This window comes from Passer montanus, unplaced genomic scaffold (assembly GCF_014805655.1).
Source record: "Passer montanus isolate IOZ18808 unplaced genomic scaffold, ASM1480565v1 scaffold9, whole genome shotgun sequence".
Taxonomy (NCBI): domain Eukaryota; kingdom Metazoa; phylum Chordata; class Aves; order Passeriformes; family Passeridae; genus Passer; species Passer montanus.
This window is the reverse complement of record NW_024374367.1, coordinates 2,795,931-2,811,841: the sequence shown is the minus strand read 5'-3', so window position 1 is coordinate 2,811,841 and position 15,911 is coordinate 2,795,931. Positions and strand designations below refer to the sequence as shown.

At 56.4% G+C, this 15,911-nt stretch overlaps 1 protein-coding gene across 1 annotated transcript; it reads left to right on the top strand.

Moving 5' to 3' along the window:
* The first annotated feature begins 1,687 nt into the window (after window positions 1-1,687).
* Window positions 1,688-15,550, top strand: TWF2 (twinfilin actin binding protein 2). The gene is made up of 8 exons (XM_039734196.1): window positions 1,688-1,968; window positions 5,901-6,079; window positions 7,470-7,565; window positions 8,312-8,416; window positions 13,040-13,165; window positions 13,258-13,408; window positions 13,868-13,989; window positions 14,119-15,550. The coding sequence occupies exons 1-8, from the start codon at window positions 1,872-1,874 to the stop codon at window positions 14,284-14,286; spliced, it is 1,044 nt and encodes a 347-aa protein (XP_039590130.1). The 5' UTR covers window positions 1,688-1,871; the 3' UTR covers window positions 14,287-15,550.
* Window positions 15,551-15,911: the final 361 nt, after the last annotated feature.

The following is a 15,911-nucleotide window of genomic DNA, read 5'->3' as shown; positions in this document are numbered from 1 at the left end:
TATTCTCTCATAGTTTTGCAGTGTAATAGGAGTTGTGAAACTTGATGCTTATGAAGAGTTTTTTCTCCTGCCTGTTGTTTCCTGGGTGTATAAATGTCTTTCTCTCTTCCTCTTCCGCCTCGTGTGTGTGCAATAACCACAAATGCTGCCAGAAGGAAACAGCCCCTCTCAGCAGGGAAAGGGGCTAAAAATACCAGAATATCCTTGGTTGGGCACAGCAGGAGTGGGCTGAGCTCCCAGCTGGCACTGGGAGAGGGTGAAGGTCTGCTCTGGGAACTGGGAGAGCTGCATCCCTGATGCTTAGGAGGGAGCGTGCCTGTGGTGGCATTACACCAGCAACCCTTCTGCTTGTCCCCTGAAGTGCCATGAAGGAGTGACATGCCTTTTGCTGGGGGGTCTGGGTGGCATCTCTGGCTCTGTGTGGGAGCTGCTGCCTGCAGGGAGCCAGCCTGGGAGCTGTTCCTGGTGTGTGCCTCTGCTCTCCCTGGGAGGAGAAGCCAGCAGCGCTCAGTCAGGGCAGGCTGGAGCTGGGGGGCACAGCTGTCACTTGTGGGGGACAGGCTGCTGCTTCCTGGGAGCTCCCCAGGGATTCCTCCTGCCCAGGCAGTGCCCCAGCCCAGGGTGTGCCTCCAGGGCACTGGGGCACACTCGGTGGCAGGTGGTGGCTGCTCGGGTCCCTTGTGCAGTGCTGGTGACATCGAGGCTCCTCAGGGCTGTGCCAGGGGTGGTACCCAGAGCTGGAGGGACTGCAGGGCATGGATATGGCCCTTGGAGGGATGGCTTCCTCTGCCACGTGCCTCAGCTGTGGGTGCTCTGGGGCTCCAGGTTCCTCCCTGCTGCTGGCACAGCAAAGCACTGGCAATGGAGGGGCTGCTGGTGGGCATTCCAAGCACAGGTCCTGGTGTGGGCTAAGGGGCATCTGCCCAGGTCTCTGATCTTTGCAACACAGTATTGGTGTTTCTTGAGTATTTCTAACAAGCACAGCAGCTTTTGGAGTCACAGAGCCCCCTTTGCTGCATGATGTCCAGGAAAGGCTTGGGTGGCTTTAGGGGGAGATGATCCTTGTCGGGGGGTTGGCCCCTGGGAGCCACATCTCCTGGGCTTTGCCTTCACACGGAGCGTGCCCTGGGTGGCACGGGGAGCTCTGTGCCAGTGATGCTCCCAGGGAGGGCAGATGAAGCCTCCAGTGCTGGCTTTGGGCTGCTCCTTCACTATCCAGTGCCTCCAGCTGCCTCCTGGTAGGGTGCTGAGGATTGGTTGCCATTACCTGGTGCTCAGGGTGAGGAGGAATCCCACCCCAAAACACTTCCCAAAAGCCTTCTGCAATCCAAGCCCTGCCATCTTCAGAGCAAAACCCTGGTGCTGTTGCCTTTCCCTTCCGCAGGGGCTCAGCTCCACACCAGCACCTCCAGCTGGAGCTGTGCTGGTTCCAGCCGCTCGGGAGCAGCATCCTGCCGTGTGTCACAAGGCCAGGGCACCCCAGCCTGCAGCACATCCTCCAGCCACCCCGACTCTGCCAGCCCTGCTGCTCTGTAAAGAGAATCAGCTTGTCACTTGAGCTCTCCCTGCCTGCACTGGCCAAGCCATCGTCTAAATTTGGGTGATTATGTTCACCCAGGCCAAGTATCAGGTTCTCTGGATCACATGTGCTCCCAGCTGCTATTTAACTCTGACGCCTCAGGGAGACACGGCACTTCTCTCCCAGCTTTTTGGGTTTTGTGTTATTGTTATTTTTTATTATAGTTTTTTTGGCACCAGAGATTTAATTAATTTTTTTTAAAAGTTTTAAATTTCTATCCTGCCGGCTTGGTCCCTTTCTGGTCAGTCACTGAGCAGCCCAGCACCTGCTTTGGTTGCTAAATCTGATCACCATGTTTTTGGTTCTTTCAGCCACCACAGAATTAAGGGACTTTTTTGCCAAAGCCCGGAATGGTTCAGTTCGGCTCATCAAGGTCATCATTGAGGACGGTAAGTCCCATTTTGAAGTGCTTTGATTTACACTCTGTCTGTTCTCTCTTTCCTCTCCTCCTTTCTTCTTCACCACTGCGGTACCAGCTTGTGTTTTTGGAAACCTCAAGGAAAATGTTGCTGGGGCTTCTGGGCACGTGGCAACCCAGAGCTGAAACACAAGCCCAAACTTTGGCTGTGCTGGTGAGCAGCTCTTGGAGCCCCAGGCCAGCTCCAGTGGGGAGCAGTGACTTTGCCAGCAGAGCAATTCCAGCCTGGGATCGGTGCTCTGTGGGGGCTTTTGCTGCTGCTGTGTCATATTTTATTATGGGATCCCTGTGGCAGGCTGCTGCAGGGACCCCGGGACCTTTGTTGGGGGTCATGCACAGGCATCTTCTTCTGGGATGTGTCACCCCCAGCTGGCAGGGAGATGCTCGGGGCAGGGGGTGCTGTGTGGCCCAAGGCCCAGCATGGGCCCTCAGTGGCATCCTGTGAGGAATGCCACACTCTGAGACCCATTCCATTATCCCGTCCCATTATCCCACCCCATCCCATGGGCTGCCCCCAGCCCGGGATACAGGCTGGCACCAGCCTTGCCCGTGTTTGTCCCATGGAATGGGTCCTTTGGGTGGCCTCTGCATCTGTGGAGGAGTGAGCAGAGCTGAGCACTGATTGCATGTCCCAGGGGCGGGGAGCTGCCCCGGTGTAGGCTTTCCATCACCTCAGCCTGGTACAATTGCATATGAATGACTTGTTTCTCACGGCAGCAGCAGGGACTTCACTGCCCTGCCAAGCTGCTGTCACCACCTCCCTGGGTGGGCCACCAGTGCAAGCACCGAGGTGGATGTGGTTGTAAGGAGCCTGTGGTCATGAGGAGCCCACCTGACCTTTGGAGAGGCCACAACGTCCTGTTCAGGAGAGCAGCGTGACTGGGAATGCATGGGACACATCCGTGGAGCTGCAGCAGGGCTCAGCAGTGCTGGCTTTGTCCTTGGCAAGGTCCCCATTGCTGGGGGATGAAACATCCACATTGTTTCTTTGGAGTGTCTCTGACAACAGTTTTGTGCTCTCAGCTTCTTTTTCTTCTCAAAAGTGGGACTGACTCCCACTTTTAAGTCAGGATAAGTCATGCCTGTCCCTAAGCCTGGACTTGGGATGCTTAGGGCTTGTTCTGCTGGTTTGGGGTTGTGGCTGCTGATGCCAGCAAGGGAGACTTTTTATCACCAATGGAAAACATTTCCCACCATCTCTGCTGTGGCTGAAAGGGATTTTTTTATTGTCAGCCCCAGGGCCACCACTCTGCAGTCACACAGGGGACATCAGCCTGCTGGTGCCCAGCACAGAAGGGCCCTTGGGCACTAAGAGTGACCAGGCAGATGTCACAGCCAGACAGAGAGATGCTCACCCTGCAGGGGGGGGTGTACAGAGCTGCCTGGGGAGGACATGCCAGCTGCCCTGCCAGCACAGGGGATGTGGAGAAGGAGCCTCCCTCTCTGCTGGATGGCTTGCAGCACCTTTTGCCCTGTGGAGAATTTGTCTTGGGGCATTTTGGAGGAGGCAACAGTGAATAGAAGGAGAGGAAGATGGTGCAAGGAGTCTTATGGCAGGTGCTGTGTGTCCAGGCAGCTCCAAGACCACTATTGTGGCTGAGTGACCCTTTGGGAGCAATTTGAGAGGTCATTTTTCATTAGGAATGCCACTGGAAGGGCTGAGATTGGATGGAGGAGGGAGTAGGGGAGCAGGATGTGCACCAAGACTCAGCAGCAGTTTCCTGGCCTGAGAGCAGTGTGGTTTTAGATGTGCTCCAGTGTGGTTTTAGATGATGCTCTGCTCCTCACTGCCAGCAGGATTTGGGACAAGATTGGCTTTGTGGACTTTGTGTTGGATGCATTTCTTTACTCCCAGGTGCACTGAGTTTTGCAGATTGGCACCCAGCAGAGCTGCAGGCTGGGCTGCCTTGCAGAGGCATTTCAGAGCAGTGGAAGGGGGGTGCTGGGGGCACCTCGGGGGCCAGAAACACTCCCAGCTCTGCTTCTCCAGCAGCAGCTCCTGGGACAGACAGAGCCTGGCACAGCCAGTGCTGTATAACTCTGCTGAAGGGCATCTGCTCTGAGTTTCCCCTTTCTGACACTTCCCAGGGAAGAAGATTTGTCCCTGAATGGATTGAGCAGAACTGCAGGAGCTGGGGGGAGAGTTGAAGGCTGCCAGCTCGCAGCAGCAGGCTGGGGTCCGGCTGAGTCACAGCCCGGGAATAGCCCGGGGTGACTCAGCTCTGATTGCTTTGTGCAGTTGAGGTGTTGCTTTGTGCAGTTGAGGTGTTGGTTTGTGCAGTTGAGGTGTTGGTTTGTTTCACTCACAGAGATACCCTCGAGCTGCCAGGGGTTTGGCCCTGCGAAATCCCTGCAGTTTCTTCTTTGTGATGCACAAATCCATTAGCAGAGTTTTGTGTTTATTTTAGGAGTACCCTGAGGTTTTTATGCTTCCCTTTCCTCCAAACAGGTAGTTTTGGAAAAGGTAAAGTATTTCAAACACCTTGTTCTCTGCTGTCCTTGTTACTGAACCAGCAGCTTGTGCCACCCATGCACGAGTAACTGGACTGAGAGTGGTGGCAGATGCCAGGGCAGTGCTGGGCAGGGGAGGGCTGCCCTGCTGTCATGGGGGATGTCCTGCCTGGTGGGAAGAAGGGCTGAGTAATTCCTCCCAAACTTTTCATTCCTCAGCTATTTTCCTTAAAAGCTTTCCTGCCGTGAGATCTGGAGCTGCTGGGGTGAACGTGTTGGGAGGAGAGGGTTGTGCCCCAGCCAAGGAGCTCCCTGGCTGGGGCAGCAGGGCTGTGGGCAGAGGTCCTGGCAGGGCATGTGCCTGGCCAAGCATGCCCTCAAGGGCTAATTGCCCAAGGCCCCAAAACATTTTGCTTTAGCACATCCAGAATTTCCTACAGCCTGGCCAAGCATGCCCTCAAGGGCTAATTGCCCAAAGCCCCAAAACATTTTGCTTTGGCACCTCCGGAATTTCCTACATCTTGTTCTGAGTCCTGTAATCTCCCCCCAGACCTTTCTGCATCTACAAATTGAGTAAAAATACAGGCTGTTTTCCAGCAATTTATGCTGATATCCTCAGCACCCCCCACTTTTCCACCCAGCCATCCCAAAGCTTGCCTCGACCCTTGCCAGGGTGTGGATTCATGTCTGTAGGATGCCTGCAGCAGTGTTTGAATCCCAGCTGAGCAGTGCCCAGCTCACAGGGCTCCCAGTCCCACTGCCACTTGTGTAGCAGCTGGAAATAATGCCTTGAGGTGTGTGTGAAGTGCACAGGTTGCTTCCAGAGGCTGGGGCTCTCCTGGCAGCATGGTCCCCCTCCAGGCTGGGCGCTCTGGGACATCCCTGCTGCCCACAGACATGGGCTTTGGCTATCAGCTCTGATTTTGACCCCTGTGAGGTTACAAGGACTCCAATGAGAGCAGCTTTGGCTCATCACTGTGGATTTTGCTGAGACCATTACTCTTCTCAGCATCCAAAATGCTGGTGCTCTCTGTGTCCCTGCTGAGGTGCCCTAGTGACCCTAGGCTTGTCCAGGTGGGATGGGGGAGGTCCTGTGTTCCCCTGCGAGCAAGGAGGGGTGGGTGGGACTGCAGAGCTGGAGGGAGCAGAATGGAAGGAAGCCACAGGTGATCCCCAGAGAGGAGACTCTGCTGGTGGGAAACACAGGAGGGGAAGAGATGGTTGACAGGAGGCTGGCAGCAAACCAGCCCTCCACAGCAGCCACAGCCCCGTGGTCTCTCCTGGTGGGAATGTACCCTCCTGCACGTCACTTGAGGTCACAGCTTGTTCCTCTGCAGCACAGCATCACTGTTGGTGGTGGAGCTGCCATGAACCCTGAGTGATCCGCCCCCTGGTCCTGTGAGACGAGCCTTGCTTTGGTCTAACAGCACCTTTCCTGTCCTCTCCTTGCAGAGCAGCTCGTGCTGGGAGCCCACAAGGAGCTGTCCCGGCGCTGGGACGCCGACTACGACAGCCTGGTGCTGCCCTTGCTGGACGAGCAGCAGCCCTGCTACCTCCTGTACCGCCTGGACAGCCAGAACGCCCAGGGCTACGAGTGGCTCTTCATCTCCTGGTCCCCAGACAGCTCCCCGGTGAGCCCCGGGCCCTGGCACCCAGCCTGGGCACAGGGACGTGCCAGGGAGGCAGTGCTGGCCAAGGGGGCTCTGCCCTGGGGCTGAGGAGGAGCGTTCACACCCTCGGGGCTTGAGGAATGGAGACTGCCGTGGGGATGGGGAGGTTTTTGAGACACAGGGAGATGCACTGGGACTGTGTCTCTGTCCTGTTTCAGTGCCAGTGAGGAGGTGGAGGAGCTGGGATGTAGAGGGGGGAGTGGTGTGGACCATGAGGCCAGGATGGAGACATCCCACCATGGGTGGAGACATCCCACCATGGGTGGAGACATCCCACCACGGCTCTGGCTGTTGCTGGGAAGAGCTGGCACTGACACTGATTTGCCTCCAGCCTGGCCCTGCTCTGCTTGAGGCTGATGCAGAGTGGCTGCCAGCCCTTCTCCAGGCCTTGCTCCAAAATCAGCTGGTGGAGAGTGACACAAAAGGGCTGGTTGGATGGGAAGCAGGTTTAGAGGATGTCAGTGGTGCAGCTTGGAAAATGCCATCCTGTTGAGCACATCAGCTGAAATTTACTGATGTGTTAACATGTGCTTGTCTTCTAGATACATGTTTGTGTGTGTGCATATATGTATATGTGTGTATATATATTCCTATGTATTTATTTGTTATATATTTATTGTAATCTATAAACTAGATAGATTTACTGCCACATTAATACATGCACTGGTCACATATATAGAAATATGTATACAAGTGATATATATGTAATTTCATATGCATGTGCATATTTGTGCATGTGTACATGCACATATACACGTGTGTGTATATATAATAATATATTTTTAAAATATGTATATCTTTTAATAGTGATATATATGTAATTTCATATGCATGTGCATATTTGTGCATGTGTACATGCACATATACACGTGTATATATAATAATATGTTTTTAAAATATGTATATCTTTTAACAAACCACAGAGGCTCTGACTGCAGAAGCACAATATGCCCAGGAGCACTTGCCAAAGCTCTTCCCTGCGTTTTGCAGAATGATGCAATAGAAGTGCCAAAGGCAAAAGTCACTTTTAAGTGGGTCTGTGGTATTTGTGCCTCCTCTAACCCAAGTGCTGGTGGTAAATGGTGCTCTGGAGCTCAGGGACTGGAAAGCAAAGCATGGAATAAACTGTTGGATTGTGGGCAGCTCTTGGCAAGGCTGCAGCCCCAGAAATAGTGCTGGTGGGTTTTCCCAGCTGATCCCTACCTCGGGATGCTGCCATTAAAAATCAGACCGAGCCAGAAACTCGGTGGGTGCTGCCAGGAGAGGCTGAGGGGTGTGGAGCCCGTGGGGGTGGTGGCTGTGAGCCCTGGCTCCCCGTGCCCCGTGTGACAGCACTGCCCCTGTCCCGCAGGTCCGGCTGAAGATGCTGTACGCTGCCACCAGGGCCACCGTGAAGAAGGAGTTTGGCGGGGGGCACATCAAGGACGAGATGTTTGGCACAGTGAAGGTACCGTGGTGGGTCCTGGGCAGCCCTGGGGGCTGAGCCTGAGCTTCAGAGCCTGCCCAGAGCTCGGTGTGCTGAGCTGGATGTGGGGTGCTGCTGTTTGGTGAGGGAGCAGCAGGGTGGTGGTCCTGCACTCTGCTGCCTGTGTGGCCAGTGCTGCTTTCTCCTGCCTGCACGGCTGGGGTCTGTGTGGGAGAGCTGGGAGAGGTGGGAGGGAGGCTGCAGGATGAGGTTCACGCTGAATGGCAGAAGTGCCAGGTGGTGGCAGTGTCACTCCAGCAGCCAGAGCTGCCTCCACACCGGGGTTAGCCTCTGCCTTGCATGGAGAGTTCCCTCCTCTTCCATGGGCAGAGGCAGCTGCACAGCCAGGGACATCAGTCCTGCTGGGGCCTCTGGGAGCATTCGTGCTCTTCTCCAAGGTCCCTCTGCTGCTCCTGGGCTATGGGCTCTGCCTTTCCCTCTCACTTCCATGCTCATGAGCTTCATGAAACAGCCAGAGGAGCCCACTGCCACAGCCATGGGTGACTGGGGAGGGGCAGGGGGTCAGAACAGACAAATCGAGTGTGGGATTTGCATGGAGGAATCCGAGAGCCTTCAGGTTGGTCCTCCTGGTCAGGAGGGAGCCCGAGACTCTCTGGGTTGCTCAGACTCAGCTCAAGGCTGGGGGCACACCCTGCCCTGCAGCAGTGACCCCCGAGACACTGCCTGTGCTCTGTGTGACACTGCCCTGTGCTGTGCTCTGTCTGCAGGAGGACGTGTCCCTGAGTGGTTACCAGAAGCACGTGTCCTCCTGCTCTGCCCCTGCCCCGCTGACCGCAGCCGAGCAGGAGCTGCAGCAGATCCGCATCAACGAGGTGGGTGAGCAGCAGGGAGGGTGTGAGACAGGGAGGGTGAGCAGCAGGAATGGTGTGCAGCAGGGATGATGTGAAACAGGGAGGGTGAGCAGCAGGGCAGGGTGTCCAGCAGGGCTGTGTGTCCATGTGTCCAGCAGAGGTGTGTGTCCAGCAGGGCTGGGTGTCCGACAGCCCTGGGAGAGGAGCCTGAGCCCTCTGAGCACAAAGGGCTGGAGGATGCAGGGAGTGAGCATTCAGCTATAAGGGATGGGTCATTTTTACTCCACTCTCTGCTGTTTAAACCATTCCTGCCCTTCTTGAGGTGGAGGAGCACCCTCACAGTCAAATTGGTAGCACAAAGAGGAATTTACACTATTTTTTCCCCTTGCTTGGACATGAGCTCAGGACTGTGTTTTGCTGACAGTCAGAAATGGTCTGTGGCTGAAAGCAGGTCTCTAACCTGTGGGTATTGGAGCAAAAGCAAAGCTGAGTTTGAGGATAGGGAAGGCAGGAAGAATTCAAGCTTATCTTTGGCCTGCAGCAGCATCCTCTCCCATACACTTCCTTTATAAATATGAGGGATGCTGTCCCAAGAAATACAGATCTTAGCCTGTATTTGGGGGCTTTTGTGCTGGAAAGGATGGAAGTGGCACAGGGTAGGGCTGGGGGCACACAGGGCTGTGTCACCATTGTTCCCTGCTGGCCTTCCACAGCCTCTGTGGTGCTGTGACACACTGGAGCAGAAAAGGGGGTGTGCTCACTGTGTGGGGAGACCACTTGGAAGCAGCATTTTGTTTTGGGGTGGGGGAATTCCCTTAGAAAGCTTTCCTCTCTGGAGGAGCATCCCTCTCCTCTGCCTGTGCTGGGGCTGTGGCTCTCATGGGTGGATCAGGACAAGTGGGAGCTGTGAAGCCAATCAGCCTCATGGCATTAACTGATAGCACAGATGAGGCAGGAGGTTTCTGCCTGTTGAAGCTGGTCTGGGGGTGATTTCCACCTCCCAAAGCAGCTCTGCAGGTGGCAAAGCTGAGGGACATTTGGCAGATGCCACCAAGGGGGGGTCTCCAGCAGGTGGGTCTTAGGGGAATTATCCCAGCTCCCTGCCTGGAGGGCCTGGGCAGAATTTGTTCTGGGGGATCCAAGGAGATGCTCATGTTTGGAGAAGAGAGAGGTGCTGATGGTGACTGTGTGCTTTGTTTGGCACCTTGGGACATCTGGACTTGATGATCCTCGAGGGTCCCTTTTGACTCAGCTGATTCTGTGATCTCCATCACCTTGTCTGGCCTGTGCTGCAGGATTAAGTAGTTTTGGGGGGCTGCTGGGTGTGTCTTACAGGGCTGTATGGCCCAGGTAAGTGGTGCTTGTGATGCTCATTGATCTGCCTCATTCTCCTTCCCTCCCACCCTTGCCTTTGGGAGATGCAGCTCTGGATGGAGGTGCTGCTGCTGTCTGGATGGTTGGGGGTTGTTTTAAGGGTACATGGTCCCCTGTGTCAGCCTGGGCCACAGGGAGGAGTCACTGACATTAAAGAGATGAAAATGGATGTATTTTTGCCTGTGGATTTAAAGGTGGCAAGCAGCCAAGTGCTGGGTGTGCTGAGGGATCTCTGTGTTGGTGCCACAGCCTGGCACAGTGATGCTTCCAGCCTTGTTCAGTGCCTGCAGCTTGCAGGGTCCCCTGTGCACAGGCTTTGGGGGATGCTTGCATGTGACTGTTGAGTGTGGAGGAGCAGATCCAGTGCAGGGGAGCCAGTGGTGAGGGCCAGCAGCTGAGTGTGGAAAGGGGGTGGGAAGGGCAAGGCAGGACAGCTAAAGGGACAGGTGATGGCTGCAGGGCCAGCAGAGCAGCCTTTGGCACTGAGCAAGGAAGGACTCAGCTTTGCACATCCCCCAGGGAGCTGCCCAGCCTTTGGCAAAGCAGGTTTTAGGCTGGGGTTTGAGCATTGGATGGGCAGAGGTGATGTTGTGAGTTAACCCCCTTTTTGACAGCTGGGTGGGAGCTCATGGAAACTTGCCACCTGCTATATATATGTATATATTTTTAAGAGCTAGAAAATGCCAGCTTTACTGAGCTGCTAGTTGTCAGCAGACCGTGGGCTAAGAAACAGCTTTGAATTTGGCTTTGAGCTCAACACCCACGGCTGGGGAGTCTTTGTAGAAGTGTTGCAGGTTCAGGAACATGGGTGCAGGGGGAGCTGGGCATATCCCCTTGGCAGGCCCCTGGGGCAGAGGAAGGCAGCCTTGGGGCTGGGGGAGGAGGCAGGAGAATTGAGAAGAAGCAAAGGTGGGGTGCCACTGCAGTGTGTAAGGGGGTGTCCTTCACAGCTGCCCTGCAGTGCTGGTGGTGCCTCACCAGAACCCTCCTGTGAGGACTTTGCCATAAGACACAGAAATGCTCCTCAGGCAGGGTCAGCACCATGCCAGGAGGGAGGGAAGAGGAGCAGAAAATCTAACCTAAAGAAAAGGAGGTAAAATAACCCCCAGGCAAGCCTGCTGCTGGCAAGGTTGGGAGGCTGGGATGTGGCACATGCTCAGGTGTCCCGTGCACTGCTCCCAGGCTGTGCCCTGGGGAGTGCTCAGGCAGCCAGTTTTTAATGTTTCTGAAAAGGGAAGGAGTAGGAAATGCAGAGGTATATGGGGGAGTTGATGTTGCTGGGACAAATTTGCATCTCCTGGTGTTTTTGGACTTCAGTGTGCTTTGTGTCAGAGCTGAGGTCTCTGTGATCCCACTGTAACTCTCCTGGTCTTCTTGCATTTATGGGAAAGAAGGCTGGGGTTCTGGAGGAGCTGGCAGTGGTAATGTCCTTGTGCTGCACCTCTCCTCAGGGTGGAACCCTGTGAACTTGTGTGTGTCCTGAATCTCTGGGAGCTTGCCCTTAGCTCTTGCTGGTGCCAGGGCACCCTGGGGGATGGCAGAGCTGGAGGTCAGCTGGACTTGGTGCCCTTGGACCTGAGCAATTATTTCCCTTTCCCTACAGCTGCACATCAACACCCTGCTCATCCTCCAGGATGCTTGGCATGGATAGAGGCCTGGGCAGTTTTCTCCTCACAAACCTTCCACATATGCTCCTTAGTGGAGGATAGCCCACAAGCTATTGCTGCAAGTGCAGGAACTCCTCCAGCCCTGGACTGGGGCCACCCTGCCTGGGGAGCCAGGAGGAGGTGGGGCAGGGCCGGGCTCTGCACAGGGATGTTGCTGGAGACCCTGCATGCCCAGGCTCAGGGCTGCACAGGCATCTCCTCTGTCGTTTTTTGCTGCTCCCCCTGCCCACATCGCTGGGATCAGCCTTCCCTGTGCTGCAGCAGGGCTGGTGCAGCTGCCTGCCCCTGGCACACGCGTGTGTCCCTCCCCTGGTGCTGTCACACGCGTCCCCTCCCTGCAGTGGGTGCCACTGACAGTGTGTCTCCTCTCCCCACGCTGGCAGGACTCCTGCTCCCAAGACTCGGGCACTGAGATGGTAGGCTGCTCTGCTCGCTTGAGGCCCGGTTTCTCCTTCTCCTGGCAGTGTTTTCCTGCATGCTCTGCTCCGGGCATCCGGCTCCATCGTCTCCCCAGGGTGTGGGGGCTCTAACAAAGGGCAGCCTGTAACGAGACCCACCGTGGTGCTGCCCAGTGGTTTTGAGATCTCAGCTCAAGCTCTTGTGTTTTTCTTGGCATGCCTTGACTTGTCTCTTCCTTTTCTCTATCAGGGGGAGGGAAATGAAGAAAGAAAAAAAAAACCCATAGAGGTTGGACTCTATCCAAAATCCCCAAAACCAATCCCAAAGGAAAGGGATTGGTTCACTGCAGAGTAGCTGGGACAGTGTTGCTGGAGTGTTTCCCTGGGAGGGGGTCTTGAGCTGGGAGGGGCTCCTCTGCCGTGGGGGTGACCCCTCTCCCTGTATTCTGTGGCAGATGGTGGGGGGCTGTTGCTGCTGCCCATCGCTGGTAGAGTACCCTGACCCCGAGGAGGTATGGTGTGCCCGCCGCGTCCCCCGTCTCCCAGCCCCACAGGGACCCTGCTGGGCCTGCGTGGAGGCGCCTGCAGCCATTTGATGTCTCTGCAGTCTCTTCTCTCCCCTCTTTGAAGCGGGGTTTGGTCTCCTGGACGAGGGGGTTTGCTGGGGATATGGCTGGCAGCCTCTGCCTTGTAGGGGTTGTGGGGAGCACAGCGGCTGGGATCGTTGTGAGCTGTGGATCTTCAATCCCCTGCTCTGGTGCTGGAGGCAGTGTCTGTCTGCTGCAGTTAAACCCACTGAGGAGGGTGGGGTGCCCAGCTGAGGGCTTCCCTTCCAGGGCTTCCCTGTCACCCACAGGTTGCAGTTGGAGGTGATCGGAGAGGACGTGTGCCAGTGCTGGTCACAGCACTCCTGCCAGGGATTCACTGGGAAACGTTGGTTTTGAGCTGGTGTTTGCTGAGAGTGAAGCAGGAGGTGTGGGGTGCATGGCTGGGGCCGGGTGGTGTCCTGGAGAGGTGGCATGGTGACAAGCCACCATCCTGAGCCTGGCTGACTCTCGGTGGTTTAATGCCATGATCCCTGTGGGACAGGTGTCAGACACCTCCTTGGATGAGAAGCCTTTAGCTGCAGAAGCAGCTGGTTTTCCTGTTCCTCCTTCCCCCCTTTGCCACCATGCCCTGACGCTCGAGGTGGTCTCCATCCCCAGGTGAAGACGGAGATCAGTGTGGAGAGCAAGCACCAGACGCTGCAGGGCCTGGCCTTCCCCCTGCAGCTGGATGCCCAGCAAGCCATCCAGGCTCTCAAGCAGAAGAAAATCAACTACATCCAGCTGGTAGGTCCCTCTCATGGCTTCTCTGTGCCCCACTCCCCACATCCTGCTGCTGTCTCTCACTCCCATCTGCTCCTGTCCCCTCTGTCCATCAGAAGCTGGATCTGGAGCGGGAGACCATCGACCTGGTGCACACGAGCCCCACGGAGATCTCTGACCTGCCCAAGAGGATCCCCCAGGACTCTGCTCGCTACCATTTCTTCCTGTACAAGCACTCACACGAGGGAGATTACCTGGAGTCTGTTGGTGAGAGCCTCAGCATGGGGAAGGGCCGGTTTGAGCCTGTGCCAATCCCTGTTTTCCCTGGACCATTGGTTGCATGGGCAGCAAGCAGGGATGGGGATAGGGATAGGGATGGTGCATCAGGGAGCCTTGAGTCAGTTCCCTCCTGTGATAGGTGCTGGCAAACCCTTTGAGGATGGGGATGGTGCATCAGGGAGCCTTGAGTCAGTTCCCTCCTGTGGTGGGTGCAGGGCAGGTCTCTGGCTGCTGCCCAGAGCATTCAGTGGTGGTGGTTTGCTTTCCTCCAGTGTTGCAGGAGCACCAGGGGAGATTTGGGAGGGGTGATGGAGGGGGTGGCTCACCTCTGCTGCTGGATGTTGTCTGGCACTCTGGGCTGGAAGAGCTGTGAGCAGGGTGGGATGCAGCCGGTGCTCCCTGGCCATGGGCCCGGGCAGTGCCACAAGCCCTGCTGTGTTTTTGCAGTCTTTATCTACTCCATGCCCGGGTACAAGTGCAGCATCAAGGAGCGCATGCTCTACTCCAGCTGCAAGAGCCGGTTGCTGGACACTGTGGAGCAGGAGTTCTGCTTGGAGATAGCCAAGAAGGTGAGAGCGAGGTGGTGGAGCTGGACCCTGCCACGGGGCCGTGCTGCAGCCCCTCTGACGGGCCTGGGGGAGCTGGGTGCCCCAGAGGCGGCTGTCCGGCTGTCAGATCCATTTCCCGCTTCCGCGCAGATCGAGATCGACGACGGCGCGGAGCTGACGGCGGAGTTCCTGTACGAGGAGGTGCACCCCAAGCAGCACGCCTTCAAGCAGGCCTTCGCCAAGCCCAAGGGGCCCGTGGGCAAGCGGGGACAGAAGCGGCTGATCAAGGGGCCGGGCGAGAACGGCGAGGACAGTTAGATCGCGCGGGGCCGGCGGCCAACGGACACCATCCCTGCGGCGCTCCCGCCTTCCTCTCCGCTGACCTGGGGATCTTTCCCTCCATCTCAGCCGTTTTTTGGGTTTTTTTACCTTTTTTTTTTTTCCTGTTTCATTCCTTTTTTAAACATCTGGATGGCTTGTTGCACCTGGGGGCAGAGCGATGGGGAGGGTTCAGGGTTGTCGCTGGTTCTTTTGCTCGTGTCCTTGTGCGAGCCCCGGGGCTGCAGAGGAGGATGGGAGCAGCAGAGCCATGTCCCCAGCCTTGCTCCTGTCCCCCCAGCCTTGCTCCTGTCCCCCTCAGGGTCACAACCACTGCTCTCAGTGTCCCCTGGGTGACTGAAGGACACACTCACCTGAAAGCTGCTCTATGCAAAGGGAAGGGGGTAGTGTTGGGGATTCCTGTTTGAAAAGAGAAAATGCTTCTGTCCCTGCCCGCCCAGCCTCCAGACCTTGTTCCCCTGTCCCACTCTTGGTGTGCACGGCCCCTCTGCCCCAGGCTGGAGCGATCCCGCACCCTCAGGGTGTGGGCAGGACCCCCTGTGGGGTGGGCTTTGCTTCCTGTGGGATGGGAGCTTCTCCGTGCAGAGAGCCAGGCAGCGGGAGGTGGAAGTTCCCCACTGAGTCCTGAGCTCAGCCTGGACCTGGAGAAAGGTGACTCTGCCTTTGGGTGATGTTTGCATCTCCTTTTTGAACTGCTTCAGTAAGGTTTTCCCCCTCAGAAGGAGCTGTTACAGCCCTGACTCAGCCCTATCCCTGTTTAGGAAGGGAGCTGAGGGGTTCCTGAGCCCTGGTCCCCCATCTCCATTCCCCAGCCCCCACCATTACCTTATCCCCAGGTTCTCAGCTGGGTCTCTGGGCTGGGGCAGCCCCATGTCTCAATAATCACATGGGCTACTCCAAATCCTTGTGTGGGGGAGCATGGCAGCCCCTGTGTGCCCCTGGGGATGTCCCCAGCCACCAAGGGCCACCATCAGCTCCACGGTCCCAGCTTGGCACTGTGATTTGGGCTGCCCTGGGGCTAGGGGGGAGAGCACCTTGCTGCTGGGTGCCAGCGAGGGCTCGAGAGCCACCTGCCTCCCTGAGAGGATGGAGAGGGGTCAGTGAAACCTGCCCTCTGCTTTCCAGCTGTGGCGGTGAATGTCCAGATGTTGCCTCGGCGGAGTCAGGGGGTTGGAGCTGGGAGGAGCAGAGCACACTGTACTGAACGCTGTATTTTCTAAAGAATAAAGTATTTTTAAAACAGTCTGATGCTCTTTGGAGATCCCCTGGGTTCCCCATGTTTGGGCATTTAGCAGCTGTGAGCTCTGGAGCTGCGAAACAAATTGCTTGGACATCGTGAGCTGGGAGCCAGCAACAATCACAACCTGCCTGCCCTGGCTGAGTGCAGCCCTCACTGCCTTGAAGGACATCCACAATCCAGGGATCTGGCACAGTGCCTGGCAGAGATTTTTACACTGAGCCACTCCAGCAATGCCCAGAGCTTGAGCTGGCTGCAGGAGGCAGCATCCCTGCTCAGCCCAGCTTTGCTCATTTTAATGGCTGGTGATTTTGCAAGGTTATGGAGATGTTCTCTTGCCTGGAGTGAATTCCTGTGTGGCCATGAG

What these genes read in the sequence shown, in the direction of transcription:
- TWF2 (XM_039734196.1), top strand. Translation starts at nt 1,872, where the DNA reads ATGTTTTTGGTTCTTTCAGCCACCACAGAATTAAGGGACTTTTTTGCC. An exon ending in GGTCCCCAGACAGCTCCCCG is followed by an intron (nt 6,080 to 7,469) that starts GTGAGCCCCGGG and finishes CCTGTCCCGCAG; the next exon opens with GTCCGGCTGAAGATGCTGTA. An exon ending in AGCAGATCCGCATCAACGAG is followed by an intron (nt 8,417 to 13,039) that starts GTGGGTGAGCAG and finishes CTCCATCCCCAG; the next exon opens with GTGAAGACGGAGATCAGTGT.